The 25811-nt window shown below is 45.0% G+C and overlaps 1 protein-coding gene across 4 annotated transcripts in view; it reads right to left on the bottom strand.

Annotated features, from left to right (window-relative positions):
• FBXO42 (F-box protein 42) overlaps positions 1 to 25811 on the bottom strand; it is a 101469-nt gene that overhangs the window by 53881 nt on the left and 21777 nt on the right. For 2 of the 4 annotated variants that reach the window (XM_033228231.1, XM_033228232.1), the window contains 2 exons: positions 12887 to 13153; positions 5245 to 5361 (listed from right to left, as the gene is read on the bottom strand). In XM_033228231.1, the coding sequence (XP_033084122.1) occupies positions 5245 to 5361; positions 12887 to 13136 (367 nt within the window). In that variant the 5' untranslated portion in view covers positions 13137 to 13153. Of the gene's footprint in view, positions 1 to 5244; positions 5362 to 12886; positions 13154 to 16113; positions 16136 to 25811 lie in introns of those variants that run through there. The other 2 variants (XM_033228233.1, XM_033228234.1) reach the window with 2 other exon arrangements.

Here is a 25811-nt window from a genome sequence, read left to right as displayed (position 1 = left end):
TCTTGTTCTGTCGCCCAGGCTGGAGTGTAGTGGCATAATCTTGGCTCACTGCAACCTCCGCCTCCCAGGTTCAAGTGATTCTCCTGCCTCAGCCTCCCAAGTAGCTGGGATTACAGGCATGCAACACCACGCCCAGCTAATTTTTGTATGTTTAGTGGAGATAGGGTTTCACCATGTTGGCTAGGCTGGTCTCCAACTCCTGGCCTGAAGTGATCCACCTGCCTAGGCCTCCCAAAGTGTTGGGATTACAGGGGTGAGCCACTGCACCTGGCCCTAGAATAGGCCTTTTTACTTCACCTGCCTTTTTTGTCCCAGACTTTTCCATAGGAAAGACGCTGTACTGTGCATACCTTTGTTGCACTTAAGTCCACAAAAATTATTAGGTATCAAAATGTATTGATATCAAATTTATTAGATATCAACTATGAAAAAGGTGTCGTGAAATGGTACAAGAGGGCTTGGCATGAAGGCTCACACCTGCAATCCCAGCACTTTGGGAGGCTGAGACAGACAGATTGCTTGAGCCCAGGAGTTTGAGACCAGCCTGGGCAATAGGGCGAAACCCCATCTCTACTACAAATACAAAAATTAGCTGGGCGTGGTGGCAGACACCAGTAATCCCAGCTACTCGGGAGGCTGAGGCAAGAGAATTGCTTAAATCTGGGAGGCAGAGGTTGCAGTGAGCCGAGACCATGCCACTTCACTCCAGCCTGGGTGCCTGAGTGACAGAGTGAGATCCCATCTAAAAAATAAGAAAAAAGAAACAGCACAAAAATGTCTAAGACATGGAGCCTATCTTCTTTTTTTTTTTTTTTTTTTTTGAGACAGAGTGTTGCTCTGTCTCCCAGGCTGGAGTGCAGTGGCCTGATCTCAACTCACTACAACCTCCGCCTCCCGGGTTCAAGTGATTCCCCTGCCTCAGCCTCCCGAGTAAGTGAGACGACAGACGTCTGCCACCACTCCCAGCTAATTTTTGTATTTTTAGTAGAGACGGGGTTTCACCATATTGGTCAGGCTGATCTCGCACTCTTGACCTTGTGATCTGCCTGCCTCGGCCTCCCAAAGTGCTGGAATTACAGGCGTGAGCCACTGCACCCGGCTATAGCCTGTCTATCTTCAAGTAGACAACAATCTTGTGGGAGAGACATCATCATCATCCTACCTTTTTACAGCTTAAAATATATACATATATTTTAATTTTAAATAGAGATGTTGCCCAAATTGGTCTCAAACAGCTGGGCTCAAGTAATTCTCCTGCCTCGACCTTAAAACATATTTTGACAAGTGTTTTCTTAAATGCATTTCTCAGCAATCTATGGTACAAACAATTTGTCATATCCATTTTTCAGGCAAAGAAACTGTGGGTCAGACAAGCCAAGAAACTTGCTTCTCACATCCAAAGGTCTTTCCTTTTTAGCATGCAGCCTCTCTCACACAGGTAATAACAGCAAAAGACAGATGGTAATAAATAATGGAGGAAGGTAAGAACAGTATATTAGGGAAGCAGAGAGGAAGAAAAGAGCTTAATATCTATGGTGAGGAATCTGAGAGAAGTTGGTAAAATAATGTGGCTTTTGATTTTATCTTTGAGATGACTTTTAGAGAACAGGACACTTTCAGTCAATTAAGAAGGGCAGGCCGGGTGTGGTAGCTCACGCCTGTAATCTAGCCACTTAGCAAGACTGAGGTAGTGTATTAGTCCATTTTCACACTGCTATAAAGAACTATCCAAGACTGGGTAATTTAAAAAGGAAAGAGGTTTAACTGACTCACAGTTCCACATGGTTGGCAAGGCCTCATGAAACTTACATTTATGGGAAGAAGGCAAAGGAGAATCAAGCACCTTCTTACAAGGCAGCAGGAGAAAGAGCACAGGGGAAACTGCCACTTTTTTTTTTTCCTAAACAGAGTCTCGCTCTGTTGCCGAGGCTGTAGTGCAGTGGTGCAATCTCAGCTCACTGCAACCTCCGCCACTGGGGTTCAAGCAACTCTCCTGCCTCAGCCTCCCAAGTACCTGGGACTACAGGCACCTGCCACCACACCCAGCTAATTTTTGTATTTTTAGTAGAGACAGGGTTTCATCATGTTGGCCAAGCTGGTTTCAAACTCCTGACCTCAAGTGATCCGCCCTCCTCAGCCTCCCAAAGTGCTGGGATTACAGGCATGAGCCACAGCACCCAGCTGAAACTGCCACTTTTAAACCATCGGATCTCATGAGAATTCCTTCACTATCACAAGAACAGCATGGAGGAAACCACCCCCATGATCCAGTTGTCTCCCACCAGGTCACTCCCTTGATACATGGGGATGGATTACCATTGGAGGAGATGATATCTGGATGGGAACACAGAGCCAAACCATATCAGGCAGGCAGATTGCTTGAGCTCAGGGGTTCGAGACCAGCCTGGACAACATGGCAAAACACCATTAAAATTTTCAAAAACTAATTAAAAAAAGAAAAAAAGGGAAGGGCTAATAGGTAAGGTTAAGACATAACAAGGAGGTTCATGTGGCTGAAGTCTGGCTACCTAAGGATGCAGCAGTGAGTCAGGCTGAAAAGGCAAGCCAGGTCCTTGAAAGGCAGGCAGAATGAAAACTACATGCAGCACACTAATGCTGAAGCTTGCTGGTGGAAGAATGGAAGGCTAGTTGCACGCTTCAGACTTGCAGTATTTCCCAACAGGAGCTCTTGTCATTTGGGGCAGGATAATTTTTTATTTATAGGACTGTCCTATGTACTACAGGATGCTGTGCATCCCTGCCCCTTGCCTACTTCATGCTTACACTGCTTTTCAGTCAAGACAGTAAGCAACGACTTTACAGATTTCTTACAGATTTCCAAATGCCATAGGAGGAGATACTGTCCCCAGTTTTAGAGGTGGTTATTAATGGTCTTTATTCCACGTTCACATGAAGAGAGAAGAAAAGAAAGAAGATCTTTTTTTTTTGAGACAGAGTTTCGCTTTTGCTGCCTAGGCTGGAGTACAATGGCATGATCTTGGCTCACTGCAACCTCTGCCTCCTGGGTTCAAGGGATTCTCCTGCCTCAGCCTCCTGAGTAGCTGGGATTACAGGTGCCTGCCACCACGTCTGGCTAATTTTTTATATTTTTAGGAGAGACGGAGTTGCACCATGTTGGCCATGCTGTTCTCGAACTCCTGACCTCAGGTGATCTGCCTGCCTCGGCCTCCCAAAGTGCTGAGATTAGAGGTGTGAGCCACAAGGCCTGGCCAAATTTGTTTTTTTTTTCTGTCCCTGAGACGGAGTTTCGCTAGTGTTGCCCAGGCTGTAAATGGTGCAATCTTGGCTCACTGCAACCTCAGCCTCCCAGGTTCAAGCAATTCTCCTGTCTCAGCCTCCCAAGTAGCTGGGATTACAGGCACGTGGCACTACGGCCGGCTATTTTTTTTTTGTATTTTTAGTGGACAGGGTTTCGCCATGTTGGCCAGGCTGGTCTCGAACTCCTGACCTCAGGTGATCTGCCCACCTCAGCATACTAAAGTGCTGGGATTACAGGCATGAGCCACCAAACCCAGCCCAAATTTGTATTTTACAATCGATACTTGTCACATTCAAAATTTTTGTAGGAGTCCATTTAAATTTTGTCTTTGCTGAACATATACTATGTTAAAATAGTCATTATATGATCTAGTACTAAAACCTGACTACTCTCTAAGCAAGATCTTAGAAATACGCTCATGTACAGCTTTCCTTTGTTTTCCTCTTAGATAATGTGAGATGTTTAAAATTCTAACCATAACACCTTGACCACTTTGGAGTAGAGAAAAATCCAATGAAAAAGCAGAGGGCGGCCGGGCGCGGTGGCTCAAGCCTGTAATCCCAGCACTTTGGGAGGCCGAGACGGGCGGATCACGAGGTCAGGAGATCGAAACCATCCTGGCTAACACGGTGAAACCCCGTCTCTACTAAAAATACAAAAAAATTAGCTGCGCGAGGTGGCGGGCGCCTGTAGTCCCAGCTACTCGGGAGGCTGAGGCAGGAGAATGGCGTGAACCCAGGAGGCGGAGCTTGCAGTGAGCTGAGATCCGGCCACTGCACTCCAGCCTGGGGGCAGAGCGAGACTCTGTCTCAAAAAAAAAAAAAAGAAAAGGAAAAAAGAAAAAGCAGAGGGCTGGGTACAGTGGCTCATGCCTGTAATCCCAGCACTTTGGGAGGCCAAGGTGGGTGGATCACGTGAGGTCAGGAGTTCGAGACCAGCCTGGCGAACATGGCGAAACCCCATCTCTACTAAAAATATAAAAATCAGCTGGGTGTGGTGGCACACGCCTGTAGTCCCAGCTACTCGGGAGGCTGAGGCAGGAGAACCGCTTGAACTCGAGAGGTGGAGGTTGTGGTGAGACAAGATTGTACCACTGCACTCTATCTGTCTCAAAAAAAAAAAAAAAAAAAGCAGAATATAAATTATTAACAAACTGCCTACAATATATTTAGGCTGACACTTTTCCCTAATTCGGGTTATAAAATTAATATAAACTCTCATTTTACATTCTCTTCATTAAAAAGTCAGATAATGGCCAGGCACAGTGGCTCACACTTGTAATCCCAACATTTTGGGAGGCCAAGGTGGGAGGATTGCTTGAGCCCAGCAGTTCAAGACAAGCCTGGCAATACGGTGAGACCCCATCTCTACAGATAATTTTTTAAAAATTAGCTAGGCGTGGTGGCACATACCTGTGGGCCCAGCTACTCAAAAGGCTGAGGCAGAAGGACTACCTGAACCCAGGAGGTCGAGGCTGCAGTGACACATGATCACGCCACCATATCACAGTCTGGTGACAGAGTGAGACTCCGTTTCAAAATAAATAAATAATTAATTAAAAGTCAGATAAAATGCATGCTGTGGCCGAGTGCAGTGGCTCACGTATGTAATTCCAGCCCTTTGGGAGGCCAAGGCAGACATATTGCTTGAGCTCAGTTCAAGACTAGCCTGGGCAACATGGTGAAACCCCATCTCTACAAAAAATACAAAAGTTAACCAGACGTGCCCCAGCACTATCTACTATCAGTGGTCCTGATACTCAGGAGGCTGAGGTGGGAGGATCACCTGAGCCTGGGGAGGTGGAGGCTAGTAGTGAGCTGTGATTATGCCACTGCACTCCAGCTTCGGCGATAGAGTGAGACCTTGTCTCAAAAACAAAGCAAACAAAAAAACATGCCTCCAAAGAAGTTTCTGGAAATATGACCACAGGCAGGGTGGAATCTGCTTTCACAGTAAATACTTACTGTGCGAGAAGCGCTGAGTGATTGGGGTTCCAGGATAAGGATAGGTACGGCTCTCCCACTGAATGTTTCCTTCCTGGACAGCCTTCATGAAACCATGATAACACTGATGGGCTACACCTAAGACAGAAAGAGCAAATCCTTCAGTCCAGACACTTAACTTATCCATCAAATTATTAAAACTGTGTCTATTACCTGTTTTTATCATTTTTATAAAACAAGTTTCTTTTTTTTTTTGAGAGGCAGTCTCACTCTGTCACCCAGGCTGGAGTGCAGTGGCGTGATCTCGGCTCACTGCAACCTCTGCCTCCCGGGTTCAAGCGATTCTCCTGCTTCAGCCTCCCAAGTAGCTGGGATTACACGCACCCGCCACCACACCCGAATAATTTTCTTTTAGTAGAGACGGGGTTTCACCATATTGGTCAGGCTGGTCTTGAACTCCTGACCTTGTGATCTACCCACCTCGGCCTTCCAAAGTGCTGGGATTACAGGCATGAGCCACCACGCCTGGCCTATAAGACAAGTTTCTTTGAGGAGTTCCAAATTTATCTGATTTTCATTCAAAGGAAGGAAATTTTTTAAAACTGAAAGGCAATCCTTTCGGTTTATCAAAGTCCAGGGAGGTTAAGTGACATTAAAAATTACAAAATTAGCTCACACTGTAACTCTAGTCCCTTTTATGTTATATTATCTCATAAAGCAACATATTAAAATCATTGATCTTATTTGCTCCAAAGCAAAGGTGTTAGGGGATAATTTAGCCTTATGAAAGAATATGATAAAACAATGTCTGGAATATAACAGGTGTTCAGTAAGTATCTATAGTTGGAAACTGTAATAAAGCATTCTCTGTCTTAAATATAGAGATAATAATTAGCTTACAATTGATTATGTTTTGTTTATTTATTTTTTTTCTTTAGACAGGGTCTTACTCTGTTACCCAGGCTGGAGTGGCATGACTTTGGCTCAGTGCAACCTCTGCCTCCCAGGCTCACGCAATACTCCTACCTCCACCTCCTGGGTAGCAGGGACTACAGGCGAGCACCATCATGTCTGGCTAAAATGGATTATGAAATACATAACTCAAGAAAGTTTTTTTTTTTTTTTTTGAGACAGAGTCTCGCTCTGTTGCCTAGGCTGGAGTATAGTGGCTCACTGCAACCTCTGCCTCCCGGGGTTCAAGTGATTCTCCTGCCTCAGCCTCCTGTGTAGCTGGGATTACAGACATGCATCACCACGCCCAGCTAATTTTGTTATTTTTAGTAGAGATAGGGTTTCACCATGGTGGCCAGGCTGGTCTCAAACTCCCCACCTCAGGTGATCCACCCACCTCGGCCTCCCAAAGTGTTGGGATTACAGGCGTGAGCTACTGCATCCAACCAGGAAAAGTTTTTTAAAAGATGAGAGGCCAGGCACAGTGGCTCACACCTGTAATCCCAGTGCTTTAGGAGGCCAAAGCAGAAGGATAGCTTGAAGCCAAGAGTTTGAGACCAGCCTGGGCAACACAGTAAGACCCCGTTTCTCTGCAAAAAACTTTAAAATTAGTCAGGCATGGTGGTCTGCACCTGTAGTCCTACTTGGGAGGCAGAGGAGGGAGGACCACTTGTGCCCAGGAGTTCAAGGCAGCAGCGATCATGCCTATGATCATGCCATGCCACTGCACTCCAGCCTGGGCAAGACAGTGAGACCCTGTCTCTTAAAAAACTAACAAAAAAAAAGACAGACAAATAACAATGGAGAGGAAAGAAAGCTGTCTTGTTTCTAGAGCTAATAAGCAAGGTTGCAGGATACAAGGTTAGCATACAACAATGAACAAGTAGAATTAGAAATTAAAACACATAATACCATATACATTCACACCAAAAAATGAAATACTTAGATATAAATATAACAAAATACATACAAAATCTGTATGAAGAAACCCATAAAACTATGATGAAAGGAATCAAAGAACTAAAGAAAGAGATAGTCCATGTTCATGGATAGGATAAGAAGACTCAATATTGTCAAGATGTCAGTTCTTCCCAACTTGATCTATAGATTCAATGCAATCCTAGTCAAAACCCCAGCAAATTATTTCATGAATATTGACAAACTGATTCTAAAGTTTATGTGGAGAAGCACAAGATCCAGAATAGCCAAGAAAACATGGAAGGAGAAGAACAAAGTCAGAAGACTGATACAACCTGACTTCAAGACTTACTATAAAAGCTACAGTAATCAAGACAGTGTGTTATTTGCAAATAATAGACAAATAGATCAATGGAACAGAACAGAGAGCTAAGAAATAGACCCAAACAAATATAGTCCACTGATTTTTTTTTTTTTTTTTTTTTGAGACGGAGTCTCGCTCTGTCACCCAGGCTGGAGTGCAGTGGCCGGATCTCAGCTCACTGCAAGCTCCGCCTCCTGGGTTTACGCCATTCTCCTGCCTCAGCCTCCCGAGTAGCTGGGACTACAGGCGTCCGCCACCTCGCCTGGCTAGTTTTTTGTATTTTTTAGTAGAGACGGGGTTTCACTGTGTTCGCCAGGATGGTCTCGATCTCCTGACCTCGTGATCCGCCTGTCTTGGCCTCCCAAAGTGCTGGGATTATAGGCTTGAGCCACCGTGCCTGGCCTGATTTTTTTTTAATAGAGGTGGGGTCTCACTATATTGTCTAGGCTGGTCTCTAACTCCTGAGCTCAAGCGATCCTCCCATCTCAGCCTCTCAAAGTGTTAGAATTACAGGTGTTAGCCACTATTGTCCAACCTTCACTGATCTTTGACAAAGAAGCAAAAGTAATACAATGCAGAAAAGACAGCCTTTTGCCAGGCTCAGTGGTGTATGCCTGTGGTCCTAGCTACATGAGCAGCTAACGCAGGAGGATCGCTTGAGCCCAGGAGTACAAGGTTGTAGTGCACAATGATCCCACCTATGAACAGCCATTGAATTTCAGCCTGGGAAACACAGTGAGACCCCATCTCTCTCTCTTTTTTTTTTTTTTTTGAGCCTGGGTCTCACTCTGTCACCTAGCATGGAGTACAGTGGCACGGTCTCCATTCACTGCAACCTCTGCTTTCTGAGCAATCTCAGCCTCTGAGTAGCTGGGACTACAGGCACACACCACCACACCCAGCTAATTTCTGTTTTTTTTTTTCTTTTTGTAGAGATGGGGGTTGACCATGTTCTCAGGCTGGGAGACCCCACCTCTGTGTGTTTTTTCTTTTTCTTTTTTTTTTTTTTTGAGAAGGAGTCTCACTCTGTTGCCCAGGCTGGAATGCAGTGGCACAATGTCAGCTCACTGCAACCTCCACCTCCCATGTTCAAATGATTCTCCTGCCTCAGGTTCCCAAGTAGCTGAGATTACAGGCGTGTGCCACGACACTCAGCTAATTTTGCATTTTTAGTAGAGACTGGGTTTCACCATGTTGGCCAGGCTGGTCTCAAACTCCTGATCTCAAGTGATCTGCCCACCTCGGCCTCCCAAAATGCTGGGATTACAGGCGTGAGCCACCATGCCTGGCGGGGAGACCCCTCCCCCCCCCCTTTTTTTTTTTGAGACGGAGTCTCACTCTGTCACCTAGGCTGGAGTGCTGTGGTGCGATCTCGGCTTACTGCAACCTCCAACTCCCGGGTTCAAGCGGTTCTCCTGCCTCCGCCTTCCGAGTAGCTGGGATTACAGGCACGCACCACCACGCCCAGCTAATTTTTTTTTGTATTTTTAATACAGATGGGGTTTCACCATGTTGGTCAGGATGGTCTCAATCTCTTGACCTTGTGATCCACCCGCCTCGGCCTCCCAAAGTGCTGGGATTACAGGTGTGAGCCACCGCGTCTGGCCAACTCCATCTCTTAAAGAAAAAAAAAAAAGCCTTTTCCAAAAGTGACACAAATTAAAATCTACATGCAAGAAAATGAATATAGACATCTTTCATGAAAACGAACTAAAAATGAATCACGGTCCTAAATGTAAAACATAAAACTCCTTGAAGATAACAGGAGACAATCTAGATGACCTTGAGTTTGGGGATGACTTTTTAGACACAACACCAAAGACATGATCCATGAAAGAAAGAATGGCCAGGCGTGGTAGCTCACGCCTGTAATCCCAACACTTTGGGAGGCCGAGGTGTGAGGATAACTTGAGCCCAGGAGCTCAAGACCAGCCTGGGCAACACAGGGAGACCCTGTCTCAACAAAGTATTTTTTAAAACATTAGCCAGGTATGGCCGGGTCAGTGGCTCACACCTGTAATCCCAGCACTTTGGGAGGCTGACCGAGGTGGGTGATCACTTAAAGTCAGGAGTTTGAGACCAGCCTGGTCAACCGGGTAAAATCCGTCTCTACTAAAAACAAAAATTAGCCGGTTGTAGTAGCATGCACCTGTAATCCCAGCTACATGGGAGGTGGAGGCAGGAGAGTTGCTTGAACCCAGGAGGTGGAGGTTGCAATGAGCCGAGATTGCACTACTGCACTCCAGCCTGGGTGACGAAGTGAGACTCCATCTGAAAAAAAAGAAAAAAAATTAGCCGGGTGTGGTGGCATGTGCTTGTAGTGCCAGCTACTTGGGAAGCTAAAGTTGGAGGATCACGTGAGCCTGGGAGGTCGAGGCTGCAGTGAGCCCTGATCACACCACTAGATTCCAGCGTGGGTGACAAAGCAAGATCTTATCCCCTACTCAAAATAATTGATAAGCCAGAATTCATTAAAACTAAAAGTTTCTACTCTGTGAAAACTACTGTCAAGGGAATGAGAAGATAAGCCACAGACTGAGAGAAAATATTTGCAAAAGACATATCTGATAAAAGACGGTTATATAGAATATCCAAAGAACTCTTAAAACTCAACAATATTAGGGCCGGGCGTGGCGGCTAATGTCTGTAATCCTAGCACTTTGGGAGGATAAGGCAGGTGAATCACTTGACATCAGGAGTTTGAGACCAGCCTGGCCAACATAGTGAAACCCTGTCTCTGCTAAAAATACAAAAATTACCCAGAAATCGCTTGAACCCAGAAGGCGGAGGTTGCAGTGAGCCAGTATTGTGCCACTGCACTCCAGTCTAGGCAATAGAGCAGGACTCCATCTCAAAACAAACAAACAAACATACAAACAAAAAAACTCAACAACATTAATAAACAAACAACCCAATCAAAAAACGGGTCAAGGCCGGGCACGGTGGCTCACGCCTGTAATCCCAGCACTTTGGGAGGCCAAGACGGGCGGATCACGAGGTCAGGAGATCGAGACCATCCTGGCTAACACGGTGAAACCCTGTCTCTACTTAAAAATACAAAAAACTAGCCGGGCGACGAGGCGGGCGCCTGTAGTCCCAGCTAATCGGGAGGCTGAGGCAGAAGAATGGCGGAAACCCGGGAGGTGGAGCTTGCAGTGAGCTGAGATCCGGCCACTGCACTCCAGCCTGGGCGACAGAGTGAGACTCCGTCTCAAAAAAATAAATAAATAAAAATAAAAATAAAATAAAAAAAGAAAGAAAAGAAAAGAAAAGGATAGGATAGGATAGGGACAAGAGAGAAAAGAAAAAAGAAAAGAAAACCAAAATAAGTCTGCCAAAAAAAGCCTAGGATAAATTCATAAATTTGATTAAATCACAGTCCCTTACCTGTGGCTTTCCTCCCTTTATTTGAGAAGTGAAAGCATGTATTTCCACAGTGCAGGGAGCCAATCTCTCCTGAAGAGCTCGTCAACTCAGAATATAGAAGCAGGCTGTGTGTGCCAGTATTAGCAGTTATAATCAAATAAGCACAGGGCCCACAGAGTAGTTTCAATATAGCTGGCTGTTAGCCCTCTAGGTGGATTTTGGGAGTTGACAAGGACTCCCCTCCCCATGAGAACCACCTTGATGCAAGGAAAACATTTTAAAACTGATTGATTCTGATCTAAAGATTGTTCTCTGTTATATCTCTGGTTGCCTTGTTCCCCCAGGAAAGAACACATCGAGACAACCCTCGCTTGATCAAAAATTACTCAACTTGATTGATCATCTTCAAACAAAAAGTGGGCCCTTTCTCCTTAAGATGAAATGAAGCCACTAACTGCTTTCTGCTAATTAAAAATACAGCATGTCTAGCAACCTAAACATTTAGCAAAAAGCTGAAATCTTGATTAGGAAAAGGATGAAAAAAGGACCAGAATCTTGCTCTGTCGCCCAGGCTGGAATCCAGTGGCATGATCTTGGCTCACTGCAACCTCCACTTCCTGGGTTCAAGCAATTCTCCTGCCTCAGCCTCCCCAGTAGCTGGGATTATAGGCACCCACCACCACGTCCAGCTAATTTTTGTATTTTCAGTAGAGACAGGGTTTCACCTTGTCGGCCTGGCTTGTCTCGAACTCCTGATCTCAGATGATCCGCTGTGTCAGCCTCACAAAGTGCTGGGATTACAGGCGTGAGCCAATGCACCCGGCCAAGAAACATATTTTACAAAGTAAAAGATGTACATAGGGTCTTTGCTGTTTAGAGATAAAATCAGGTGACAAATGCTTTCAAGAAAGCACAGTTGCTAAAAGTAGCTACTCAGAGACAATATGTAGCCTTAATCAGAGCATGGACTCTAAAGCCAGATTGCCTGAATGTGAATCTTTAATCCTGTATTTACTACTCATGTAAATAAGTTAACTGTGCCTCACTCAGTTCTGTCATCTATAAAATGCAGTATGTTGGCCGGGCGCGGTGGCTCAAGCCTGTAATCCCAGCACTTTGGGAGGCCGAGACGGGTGGATCAAGAGGTCAGGAGATTGAGACCATCCTGGCTAACTCGGTGAGACCCCGTTTCTACTAAAAAATACAAAAAACTAGCCAGGCGAGGTGGCGGGTGCCTGTAGTCCCAGCTACTCGGGAGGCTGAGGCAGGAGAATCGTGTAAACCCACGAGGCAGAGCTTGCAGTGAGCTGAGATCCGGCCACTGCACTCCAGCCTGGGCCACAGAGCAAGCTCCATCTCAAAAAAAAAAAAAAACAACAACAACAATTTGCAGTATGTTCTAGTCATAGTTTGCTATGTGAATGTAAAGTAGTTACAATAGTGCTTGACACATGATAAAAGCTATGTTCACATTGGCTATTACTATTATCCCATATCCATTTCTATTTTGCCCATTCAAGAACAATACTATTAACTCACTTGGGAGGCCGAGGTGGATGGATCAGGAGATCGAGACCATCCTGGCTGTCACAGTGAAACCCCATCTCTACTAAAAATACAAAAAACTAGCCGGGCGTGGTAACGGGCGCCTGTAGACCCAGCTACTCTAGAGGCTGAGGCAGGAGAATGGCGTGAACCCGGGAGGGGGAGCTTGCAGTGAGCCGAGATTGCGCCACTGCATTCCACCCTGGGCGACAGAGCGAGACTCTGTCTCAAAAACAAAACAAAAAAAAGAACAATACGATTAACCAGATCAACTCTAAGAATATGAAGCTTTTAAAAAGAATCCTCATTTTAAAAAATGCAAATGGGATTAGATACTTTAGTATTAAAGTTGTTCATTAAACTAACCAGGGTAAGAAAAAAAAGAAAATGTAGTATTGTCTAATACCAGATTTTATAACCATAATACATTTAAGGGAGGAAAAAAACTAAATTTGGAGTCTAAAAATAAATCAATGAAATTTGAAATCAATAAATAAACCTTTCTCCTATCCACAGTACCTTTGATAAGTCGATACCACTGTTTGCAGACAAGGGCCGCAGTTTTGTGCTCCTGATATGGTGAGAGAAAGGACAGGATATACTCCAAAACCTCTTCTGGCAGCTCCGACATGGACCTATTATGTCTAGTCTCGTCAGCCTCCAATAGTGGGTGGGGCTCCTCATCTTGCTCCATTGTCCCTTCCAGCACAGTTTCTTCCTGGTCCACAGCCATGAAACTGTCATCTTCACTGTCTGAGGAGCTGGCCATGACATTCCACTCAACAGCTGTAATAGGTAAAACACAAATAAGCTGTAATAGGTAAAACACAAATATCAGCATCGCACTGAAAGCAGCTCAAAAACAATTCAGGCATGCACATCTAAGCTCTTCATAATTTCGTTTCCACTCTCAGTATGAAATTTGCTGGCCGGGCGCGGTGGCTCAAGCCTGTAATCCCAGCACTTTGGGAGGCCGAGACGGGCGGATCACGAGGTCAGGAGATCGAGACCATCCTGGCTAACACGGTGAAACCCCGTCTCTACTAAAAATACAAAAACTAGCCGGGCGAGGTGGCGGGCGCCTGTAGTCCCAGCTACTCGGGAGGCTGAGGCAGGAGAATGGCGTAAACCCGGGAGGCGGAGCTTGCAGTGAGCTGAGATCTGGCCACTGCACTCCAGTCCGGGCGACAGAGCGAGACTCCGCCTCAAAAAAAAAAAAAAAAAAGAAATTTGCTCTTCAGCACTTTCCAACACCAGTTGTGAGCCACCTTAATTCGACAGGTACAGCTCAAATACCAAGCCCACACCCAAAGGCTTCTGATTACATTTTTTCTCTTCACTGAAAACCAGAGTGGAAGCCAAGTTCTGGTATAACCATAAACCAGAAAACTTGTTCTCCAACAATTCCTCTAACTCAAGGATCTGACTGACAGCAAAGGGAAGAGCAACTAGCCTCCTTGGCCAGTAACAATGATCTAAGACTTCAAACTTTGAAGGAAAAACTAACTCTGGGTCCTACAAAGATAACATTCTGAGAATATGGGTTAAGAAATAACAGTTTTGGCCGGGCGCGGTGGCTCAAGCCTGTAATCCCAGCACTTTGGGAGGCCGAGACGGGTGGATCACGAGGTCAGGAGATCGAGACCATCCTGGCTAATACGGTGAAACCCCGTCTCTACTAAAAAATACAAAAAAAAACTAGCCGGGCGATGAGGCGGGCGCCTGTAGTCCCAGCTACTCGGGAGGCTGAGACAGGAGAATGGCGTGAACCCGGGAGGCGGAGCTTGCAGTGAGCTGAGATCTGGCCACTGCACTCCAGCCTGGGTGGCAGAGCAAGACTCCGTCTCAAAAAAAAAAAAAAAAGAAAGAAATAACAGTTTTTCGCAGGCACGGTGGCTCACATTCCCAGCACTCTGGGAGGCCAAGGCGGGCAGATCGCCTGAAGTCAGAAGTTTGAGACCAGCCTGACCAACATGGAGAAACCCCGTCTCTACTAAAAATTCAAAATTAGCCGGGCAGAGTGGCACATGCCTGTAATCCCAGTTACTCAGGAGGCTGAGGCAGGAGAATCACTTGAACTTGGGAGGCAGATTTGCAGTGAGTTGAGATCGTGCCACTGCACTCCAGCCTGGGCAACAAGAGCGAACCTCCAACTCAAAAAAAAAAAAAAAGAAAGAAAGAAAAGAAAGAACAGTTTTTCTAAGCTTTTATGCAAGATGAGTCACTTAACCTTTTTCCTGTTTGCCCCGAGAATACTCGCCAGCAGTGCCTGCAACTGCGGCATTGACCCCGAGTTAACTTTGCCAGAAACAAAAGACATCATTCTATTTATAGCATTCTGTTTTTAGTAGTGGTTACTTCCATTTACAAAATATAGTAATTCTTGGTTGGGTGCACTGGCTAATGCCTGTAATCCCAGCACTTTGGGATTCTGAGGCGGGCAGATCACCTTAGGTCAGGAGTTTGAGACCAATGTGGGCAACATGGTGAAACCCCGTCTCTACTAAAAATACAAAAATTAGCCAGGTGTAGTGGAGCGTGCCTGTAATCCCAGCTACTCAGGAGACTGAGGCAGGAGAATCACTTGAACCTGGGAGACAGAGGTTGCAGTGAGCCGAGATCATGCCATTGCACTCCAGCCTGGGCCACAGAGCAAGACTCTGTCTCAAAACAAACAAACAAACAAACAAACAAAAAGAAAGAAGACAGTAAATGTTCCAAGAATAGGCTTCACTTGCTAAAATACCAAATACAAGGCAATATTTACAATAGAAAATATCATAAGAGATCCAGGCAGTAAAAAACTAGAACATGAATGTCTATCAACAACAGAACAGACAAATTGTGGTACATTTGCCATGAAATATTATAGAGGAAAGAACCACAGGTTACATACATATAAATAAATCTCCCAAACATAACGTTAAGCAAAAGAAGATAAAAGGCCAGATACGGTGGCCTACGCCTGTAATCCCAACACTTTGGGAGGCCGAGGCAGGCGGATTACCTGAGGTCAGGAGATCAAGACCAGCCTGGCCAGCATGGTGAAACCCTGTCTCTACTAAAAAATACAAAAATTAGGCCAGGCGCAGTGGCTCACACCTGTAATCCCAGCACTTTGGGAGGACGAGGTAGGTGGATCATCTGAGGTCAGGAGTTTAAGACCAGCCTGGTCAACATGGTGATACTCCATCTCTACTAAAAATGCAAAAACTAGCCGGGCATGGTGGTGTATGCCTGTAGTCCCAGCTTCTAGGGAGGTAAAGGCATGAGAATCACTTGAACCCGGAAGGCGGAGGTTGCAATGAGCTGAGATCACTCCAGTGCACTCCAGCCTGGGCAATAGAGTGAGATTGTCTCAACAAACAAACAAACAAACAAAAAACCAAAACTTAGCCAGGCTTGGTGGCGCACGTGCCTGTAATCCCAGTTACTTGGGAGGATGAGGCAGGAGAATCACTTGAACCTGGGAGGCAGAGGTTGCAGTTAGCCAAGATTGGGCAACTGCACTCCAGTCTAGACAATACAGCGAGACTCCATCTCAAAAACAAAAACAAAAAACAGAACACAGAAGAATGGGCAAGCACAGTGGCTCATCCCTATAATCCCAACGCTTTAGTAAGCCAAAGCAGGAGGATCATTTGAGGTCAGGAATTTGAGACCAGCCTGGGCAACAAAGTGAGGCACCATCTCTACAAAAAAATAATTAACCGGGTGTGGTGGCACACATCTGTGGTCCCAGCTACCCAGGAGGCTGAACAGGAGGATTGCTTGAGCCCAAGGGTTCGAGGCTACAGGAAGCCATGATCACACCACTGGACTCCAGCCTGGGCAACAGAGTGAGACCCTGTCTCGTAGAAAAAAAAAAAGAAGAATATATACTGCATGATTACAATGATATTAAGTTCAAAATGAGGCAAAATTTATGCTGTTACAAGTAAGGTATCTGAGGTACTAGTAAAGTTCTGTTTCCTGATTGGGCACTGGTTACACAGATGTTTTTTGTTTGTAAAAAATTTACTGAGCTGAATACTCACGCATTTCTCTAAAGTTTGTCAAAATACTGGCTGGGTGCAGTGGCTCATGCCTGTAATCCCAGAACTTTGGGAGGCCAAGGCAGGTGGATCACCTGAGGTTAGGAGTTTGAGACCAGCATGGCCAGCATGATGAAACCCCATGTCTACTAAAAACACAAAAATTAGTCGGGTGTGGTGGCATGTGGTGTGGTGGCATGTGCCTGTAATCCCAGCTACTCAGGAGACTGAGGCAGGAGAATCACTTGAATCCAGGAAGCAGAGGTTGCAGTGAGCTGAGGTCGCTCCACTGCACTCCAGCCTGGGCGACGGAGAAAGACTCCATCTTAAATAAATGAAGTTTGCCAAAATAAGCCATTATCAGCAGTTACTTCTAGTGAGAATATTATTAATAATTTTAAAAATGTCTTCTTTGTGTTTATCTGTTGTCCCTAAATTTTCTACAAAGAAAACATACACACAGAGGCAGGCACCTCATTTATACTCCTATGACATGATACGCAAAGTCTGAGGTAAAACCAGTAAAATGAAGGAAATAGGGTGTTTTATGTAAGAACTGTGTTGCAGATTAGATTCTCCAGGAAGCAGATGCTAAACAGAATTCAGAATGAAAAAAGTTTAATAGTAAGTAACTTCTGGAAGAAGTGCAGAAAGAGCAGGACTGGGCAGGAGGAACCATCAGACCACAATGCAGACCTGACAAAGCCTGTCCAACAGAGAGCTTGGGAGCAAAGACAGCCACTCAGGGGAATGTAGTACTGGGCAGAAAAGGCAAGGCTCTTAATCACTGCTTCGCTCAACCACTGGCAGAAGGCTCCAAAGCTGAGGCAGACACTAAAGGAGCTAACAGCTTCAGCTAGCTTCCTTACAGATGGACAGTCCTTTTGAAGGGATATTTTTATTATTTTTCATACATTTATTTCCCTTGCTCCACACACATCTACCCATATTATTTACTATGCCACCCCACTTTACAAATTTCCAGCATTCCCTCTAGCACTGATGAAAGTAAGAATAATAAGTGTCTTCTCTTCCCAGTTCTTCCCAGAATTGGGAAAAGCTGGATTGCGGGGGGCAGGGACGAAGAGAAGAGTAATCTCGAAATATACTTAGGGGCTTTGAGAAAGATCTGAAATGTTCCAAAAAATGACAGAGTGGGGAGAGCAGAGAACAGAAACCTCCTACCTCATCTCTACCACTGCAGTAATTCATGCACTAATTATGTGTAACATCTTTTAAAACTGGAAGAATCACATTAAGGAAAATGAAAACATGAACTCATAAAATTGCTTCCAAGATAATTTATCTACCAAACTGGCTGAAAGCTCATGATACTACAAATGTGTCCTAGCACAGTGGCTATTAGAATCTTAGTGATAATCAGCAATTGGTGGCTACTTGGAAGGACTGGAGCGGCTTAAGTCCACCTGGTGGTGTGGGGGAAAGCCAGTGATGGTGAGAAGGGAGCAATTCCCTTCATTCCCCAAAAGCAGAAGAGTATTAAAATGGGTTTCCTGAAAACTGTATTAGAAAAAGGATCCCAGGCCAGGTGTGGTGGTTCACGCCTGTAATCCCAGCACTTTGGGAAGCTGAGGCAGGTGGATCACAAGGTCAGGAGTTTGAGACCAGCCTGGCCAACATGGTGAAACCCCGTCTCTACTAAAAATACAAAAATTAGCCGGGCATGGTGGCGCGTGCCTGTAGTCCCAGATACTCGGGAGGCTAAGGCAAAAGAATTGCTTGAACCTGGGAGTTAACATTGCAGTGAGCCGAGATTATGCCACTGCCCTCCAGCCTGAGTGACAGAGTAAGACTCCATCCCAGAAAAAAAAAAGAAAAAAAAGAAAAGAAAAGAAAAAACGATCCTAGTTAGGCCTCCTTCCATGCTCATGTGGATAAGGTGTTTTTCAACATGACTGACTTGCTGGAGGGAGGCCTTTCAAACAACAGAGACCTCCATTTCCAGCCCAAATTCCTGTCTTAAAACATATGCCGAGTGTGGTGGCTCATGCCTGTAATCCCAGCACTTTGGAAGGCCAAGGCGGGTGGATCACCTGAGGTCAGGAGTTCAAGACGAGCCTGGCCAATATGGTGAAACCCCGTCTATGGGGAAAAGAGAGGTCAGCCTGTTACTGTGTCTATATAGAAAGAAGTAGATTTAAGAGACTCCATTTGGTTCTGTATTTGAGATGCTGTTAATCTGTGACCCTACCCCCAAGTAAGAGACATGTGCTGTGGTGACTTAAGGTTTAAAGGATTTTGGGCTGTACAGAATGTGCTTTGTTAAACAAGTGCCTAAAGGCTGCTTGTGGTTAAAGGTCATCACCATTCTCTTAATCTCTAGTAAGAGAAAAACATTTGTCTCCTGCCCGTCCCTGGGCAATGGAACATCTCCGTGTAAAACCCATTGTGTGCTTTGTTTACTGAGCAAAGAGAAAACCGCCTTTAGGAATAAGGTGGGATTTGCTGGAGCAATACTGCTAAAAGGTTTATGGAGATGTTTGCATATGCATCTCAAGGCACAGCATTTTCTTTTGAACTTATTCATGTCACAGAGATCTTTATCTATATGTCTTACTGCTGATTTTCTCCCTAAAATGATCCTATTGTCCTGCCACTCCCTTATCTTTTTGATGGTAAAGATAATTATCAATAAATACTAAGAGAACTCAGAGACTGGTGCTGGTGTGGGTCCTCTGTAAGCTGAGCGCCGGTCCCCTGGGCCCCGCTTTTCTTTCTCTATACTTTGTCTCTGTGTCTTATTTCTCTTCTCAAGTCTCTTGTTCCACCTAATGAGAAACACCCACAGGTGTGGAGGGGCAGGCCACCCCTTCACCTGTCTCTACTAAAAATACAAAACACGAGCTGGGCGTGGTGGCAGGTGCCTGTAATCCCAGCTACTTGGGAGGTTAAGGCAAGAGAATGGCTTGGACTGGAGAGGCAGAGGTTGCAGTAAGCCGAGATCACGCCATGCACTCTAGCCTGGGCAACGAAAGCAAACTCCATATCAGGGAAAAAAAAAAAAAAATCAAACCATGCCTTTTATGGTATGGAAAAATACCACTTCCCATAGTTCCTCTTACTCATTCCCTTGTATATTATCATTTCCTACTGGCTAACTTCCCTGATTTATTAACTTTCATATGTACATATATAAATATATATACATATATATACACACACACATATATATAATTTTTTTTTGAGGTAGGGTCTCACTGTCACCCAGGTTGGAGTGAAGTGGCGCGATCTCAGCTCACTGCAACCTCTGCCTCCCAGGTTCAAGTGATTCTCCCACCTGAACCTCTCAAGTAGCTGGCACGCGCCACCATGCCCAGCTAATTTTTTTTTTTTTTGAGATGGGAGTCTCCCTCTGTGCCCCAGGCTGAGTGCAGTGGCATAATCAAATTTTTGTATTTTTCGTAGAAACAGGGTTTCACCATGTTAAGCCAGGTTGGTCTCAAACTCCTGACCTCAAGTGATCCACCCACCTCAGCCTCCCAAAGTGCTGGGATTACAGCCGTGAGCCACCGTGCCCAACCTAACTTTCCTATGTTTTTAACCTCCACTCAGTTCTAAAATTAACCAAGGAAAAGAGTCCAAAGAAATGGATTAGTTTGGCTGCAAGGTTGACATTTAAATTAAATACAGCATCTCAAATACAGTTGCTCCCTTGTACATTTTGACAGACTATAAGCCTAAGGTCTGTTACAGAACAAAATGAATCAATGGAGGCTGCAAAAGATTATTTACATTACTATTTTTCCCAATCAGAATAAATTTGATTCAATAAAACAACTCACTCTCTTTCCAAATTGTCTGAAAATACAATAGCAAGCCAACATAAAGAGATTCATACTGCTGTAATAGCCAATATTAAGCAATGTCCACCATTCAACTGTTACACCCTCCACAAAAACATCAAACCCCATACCTTTGAAGGCATGTTTGCTAATTTGGCCCTAGGAACAGATGCCAAGGAGAACACACATGGGTGAGCTCAGATGCAACTCCTCTGTAATTACATGCCCAACACCAATTTGCATAGCACTTCTTTTTCACTTCCATGATTAGGTAACAAAATCATCACTCATTCCCCCAAGGATATAGAGGCATTTTGAAACCCTGAGTTTTTCTTGTTTTCATGCCAAAAGAAGCCCTATAAACTTTTCACACGTAAGTATACTAACTCAGTGAATGTAGTTTTCATGAAACTGTTTAAAAGAAGTCCTTCTCACCTTTCACATTTGTGTTAGACCTTCTCAGCTTCCCCAACGGATTGAATGAATGTACTGGAATCTGAGCTCCCTGGGGACACGACCATTGGCCTAGGTATCTTTGTCTTCTTAGCACTAGGCATTCAAATGAGTGTACGGTTTACTGACATGTCTACTCAGAACACCTTTGTGCTGAGATCGCATGGGTTTTTTTTTTTTTAAGATAGGGTTCTGGCCGAGCGCCGTGGCTCACGCCTATAAACCCAGCACTTTGGGAGGCCAGGGTGGGCGAATCACCTGAGGTCAGGAGTTCGAGACCAGCCTCAACATGGAGAAACCCCGAATCTACTAAAAATACAAAAATTATCTGGGCATGGTGGCGCATGCCTGTAATCACAGCTACTTGGGAGGCTGAGGCAGGAGAATTGCTTGAACCTGGGAGGCAGAGGTTGCAGTGAGCCGAGATCGTGCCATTGTACTCCAGCCTGGGCGACAAGAGCAAAACTCTGTCTCAAAAAAATAAATAAATAAAATAAAAAAGATAGGGTTCTGCTCTGTCACCCAGGCTATAATTGTACAGTGGCACAATTATAGCTCACTGCAGCCTTTAACTCCTAGGCTCAAGTGATCCTCTGTCCCAGTGTTCCAAAGTGCTGGGAATACAGGTATAAGTCACTGTGCCCAGTCGTTATTTTATAATAGGGGACTGGACTGAATGTAGGCACCCACAGTCATCCCACAGCATGAGGGCTTCTGGGGTTTTAGGGACAAAGCAGCAACCCTGAACAGATGTCATTATGAACTCATAAAATTAACCACCTCAGCAGCACTAATGTAGGCTAAGTACTAAATGCTACTCTTGAAAATATAAAATACTGTTGAATGAGAGATATATAGACCATAAAATGATTCAATCTAAGACAATAAGCCTTCTTATGAATATACCACCATTATCATTGTATCAACTCAAATGAAAAAGTTATAGAAAGTAGAAAAAGGACAAAATTAAAAATTCTACCCTACTCTGTGCATCCAACAAATATCAATGAAACATTTGCTATATGTAAAAACACTGTGCTTATTGCAAGCTTGACTACTATCAAATATTAAAAACACAAAAAGAAAAAATATACTGTGCTTAGCTCCCATACAAGGTACAAAAAGAAGATATGTCACTATTTGCTCTCAAAGAGATTGACCCAGTAAGAGCCAAGGATACATAAATTAATAATACCAACACAGAGCATTATATAATAAATGACCTATGAGACAAAACAAGAAGCTTTAGTGGTTCAAGGAAGAGATGGCTTCCAACCAGTATAAGGAAGGTTCACAGACAAGCATTTCAGCTGAGTTTTAAAGACTAGGTAGAAGCCAGGTGTGGTGACTCACACCTGTAATCCAAGCACTTTGGGAAGCCAAAGCAGGCAGAAAACTTGAGTCCAGGAGTTTGAGACTAGCCTAGGCAACCTGACAAAACTCTTCTCTACAAAAAATACAAAAATTAGTTGGTCATGGTGGCGCACACCTGAAGTCCCAGCTACAGGGGGTTTGAGGTGCAAGGATCGCTTGAGCCAGGACGCTGATGCTGCAGTGAGCCAAGATCGCACAACTATGCTCCAGCCTGGGTGACACAGCAAGACTCTGTTTCAAAAAATCAAAAAACAACAACAAAAATAAAGAATAGGTAGATTTCAAAGAATAAAATTGGAGAAGATAAAGGGATTAAACATTGTCAAATTATTGTCCCTTAAGCTGATATCCTTTGCCACTCACAGAATTACCTTTAGAGCTGGGTGCAGTGGCTCACACCAGTAAACCCAACACTTCGAAAGGCCAAGATGGGCAGATTGCTTGAGCCTAGGAGTTCGTGACCAGACAAAGCAATAAAGGGAGACCCTGTCTCTATAAAAAACACAAAAATTGGCCGGGCACGGTAGCTCACGCCTGTAATCCCAGCACTTTGGAAGGCCGAGGTGGGTGGATCACGAGGTCAGGAGATCGAGACCATCCTGGCTAACACGGTGAAACCCCATCTCTACTAAAAATACAAAAAATTAGCTGGACGTTGTGGCAGGCGCCTGTAGTCCCAGCTACTCAGAAGGCTGAGGCAGGAGAATGGCATGAACCCAGGAGGCGGAGTTTGCAGTGAGACGAGATTGCGCCACTGCACTCCAGCCTGGTGAGACTCTGCCTCAAAAAAAAAAAAAAAAAAAATTAGCCAGGCATGGTAGTGCAAATCTGTTGTCCCAGCTACATGGGAGGCTGAAGTGGGAGGATCTCTTGAACCCAAGACGTGGAGGCTGCAGTGAGCCAAGATCATGCCACTGCACTCCAGCTTGGGCAATAGAGCAAGATTCTGTCCCAAAACAACAACAACAACAAAACAGAGTTACCTTTAAGACAAAAAAAAAAAAAACCTAAAACTGAAAAACACATTTTTTACCCAATTGTTTTTATTGTAAGTACACACTATTTAATATTTTAAATTCTACACTAACAAAGCGTATAATCTAGAGACTCCTTATTACTGACAGTCTGTTTTGACAAAAAAAAAAAAAAAAGCCTAGAAACAGTAATTTGGCACAACCATTGTTGCTATTAGCAAACTGAGCTATTACGACAAGCAAAGTCAGGAAGCTATTTTACAAAGCATACCAAATTTCATAACAGATACCAGCTGCAGTTTTTAAAAATGGTGAACTCATTAGTGTGTTACCCAATTAAGATTCCCTTAATAAAACAGAAAAATTTTTAAATGGAAAAATAAAGTATTCCCACAAACTACCCATCAATATACTTTCTTTTTTTGTTGTTTTGTTTTTGAGACAGAGTCTGGCTTTGTCACCTAGGCTGGAGTGCAGTAGAACTCACTCAAGAGATTCTCCTACCTCAGCCTCCAGAGTAGCTAGGATTACAGGCATGCACCACCATGCCCAACTGATTTTTGTATTTTTAGTAGAGACAGGGTTTCACTGGCCAGGCTGGTCTCGAACTCCTGACCTCAGGTGATCTGCCCACCTCGGCCTCCTAGAGTACTGGGATTACAGGCGTGAGCCACTGCATCCAGCCGAAAATTTCATATGGAGAACCATATGTTTTAAATTCAGCAAAATGTTTTATTTGGTAGAAAGGTATAATGGAGGCCGGGCACGGTGGCTCACGCCTGTAATCCCAGCACTTTGGGAGGCCGAGGCGGGTGGATCACGAGGTCAGGAGATTGAGACCATCCTGGCTAATGCAGTGAAACCCTGTCTCTATTGAAAATACAAAAAATTAGCAGGGCGCGGTGGCGGGCGCCTGTAGTCCCAGCTACTCCGGAGGCTGAGGCAGGAGAATGGCGTGAACCCGGGAGGCGGAGCTTGCAGTGGGCCAAGATCCCGCCACTGAACTTCAGCCTGGGCTACAGAGCGAGACTCCGTCTCAAAAAAAAAAAAAAAAAAACAGGAAGGTATAATGGAACTTTAATGCCCAAATTATATATATGTGTGTGTGTGTGGTGTGTGTGTGTGTGTGTGTATTTATATAATTTTTTTTTTTTTTTTTGAGACGGAGTTTCGCTCTTGTTGCCCAGGCTGGCGTGCAATGGCACGATCTCAGTGCAACCTCCACCTCCCCAGTTCAAGCGACTCTCCTGTAGTAGCTGGGATTACAGGCATGCGTCACCATGCCCGGCTAATTTTGTATTTTTTAGTAGAGCCGGGGTTTCTCCATGTTGGTCAGGCTGGTCTCGAACTCCCAACTTCAGGTGATCCACCCGCCTCAGCCCCCCAAAGTGCTGGGATTACAGGCGTGAGCCACCATGCCCAGTCTCTTTATTGTTAATACAACTACTTGAGTTTTAAATTTTCTTCTTGAGGCCAGGTGTGGTAGCTCATGCCTGTAATCCCAACACTTTGGGAAGCAAGGCAAGTGGATCACTTGAGTTCAGGAGTTCAAGACCAGACTGGGCAACACGGTGCAACTCCATCTCTACAAAAAATACAAAAATTAGCGTGGTGTGGTGGTGCACACTTGTAGTCTCAGCTACTCAGGAGGCCAAAGTAGGAGGATCACTTGAGTCCAGGAGGTAGAGGTTGCAGTGAGCCAAGATCGCACCGCTGTATTGCAACCTGGACAACAGAACCAAACCCTGTCTCACAAAAAAGAAAGAAAGAAAGGAAAAATATAGTCTTGCGTTAATTCTGATACGTGATTTTTTTTAAGGATTTATAAGTCATCTAAAACACACAAGCCAGAATCATGTTAATTCTGATGGGTGATTTTTTTTAAGGATTTATAAGTCATCTAAATCACACGAGCCAGAATCATGTTAATTCTGGTAGGTTGGCCGGGCGCGGTGGCTCAAGCCTGTAATCCCAGCACTTTGGGAGGCCGAGACGGGCGGATCACGAGGTCAGGAGATCGAGACCATCCTGGCTAATACGGTGAAACTCTGTCTCTACTTAAAAATACAAAAAACTAGCCGGGCGGCGAGGCGGGCGCCTGTAGTCCCAGCTACTCGGGAGGCTGAGGCAGGAGAATGGCGTAAATCCGGGAGGCGGAGCTTGCAGTGAGCTGAGATCCGGCCACTGCACTCCAGCCTGGGTGGCAGAGCAAGACTCCGTCTCAAAAAAGAAAAAAAAAAAAAAAAAAATTCTGATAGGTGATTTTTTTTAAGGATTTATAAGTCATCTAAAACACACAAGCCAGAATCATCTTAATTCTTTTTTTTTTTTTTTTTTTTTTGAGCCGGAGTCTCGCTCTGTCGCCCAGGCTGGAGTGCAGTGGCCGGATCTCAGCTCACTACAAGCTCCGCCTCCCGGGTTCACGCCATTCTCCTGCCTCAGCCTCCCGAGTAGCTGGGACTACAGGCGCCCGCCACCTCGCCCGGCTAGTTTTTTTGTATTTTTTAGTAGAGACGGGGTTTCACCGTGTTAGCCAGGATGGTCTCGATCTCCTGACCTCGTGATCCGCCCGTCTCGGCCTCCCAAAGTGCTGGGATTACAGGCTTGAGCCACCGCGCCCGGCCTTTTTTTTTTTTTTGAGACGGAGTCTGGCTCTGTCACCCAGGCTGGAGTGCAGTGGCCGGATCTCAGCTCACTGCAAGCTCCGCCTCCCGGGTTCACGCCATTCTCCTGCCTCAGCCTCCCGAGCAGCTGGGACTACAGGTGCCCGCCACCTCGCCCGGCTAGTTTTTTGTAATTTTTAGTA

This window comes from Trachypithecus francoisi, unplaced genomic scaffold (genome assembly GCF_009764315.1).
Source record: "Trachypithecus francoisi isolate TF-2019V2 unplaced genomic scaffold, Tfra_2.0 Lachesis_group12, whole genome shotgun sequence".
NCBI lineage: Eukaryota > Metazoa > Chordata > Mammalia > Primates > Cercopithecidae > Trachypithecus > Trachypithecus francoisi.
Note: the sequence above shows the minus strand (reverse complement) of the source record. Positions and strands in the feature narration are given on the sequence as shown.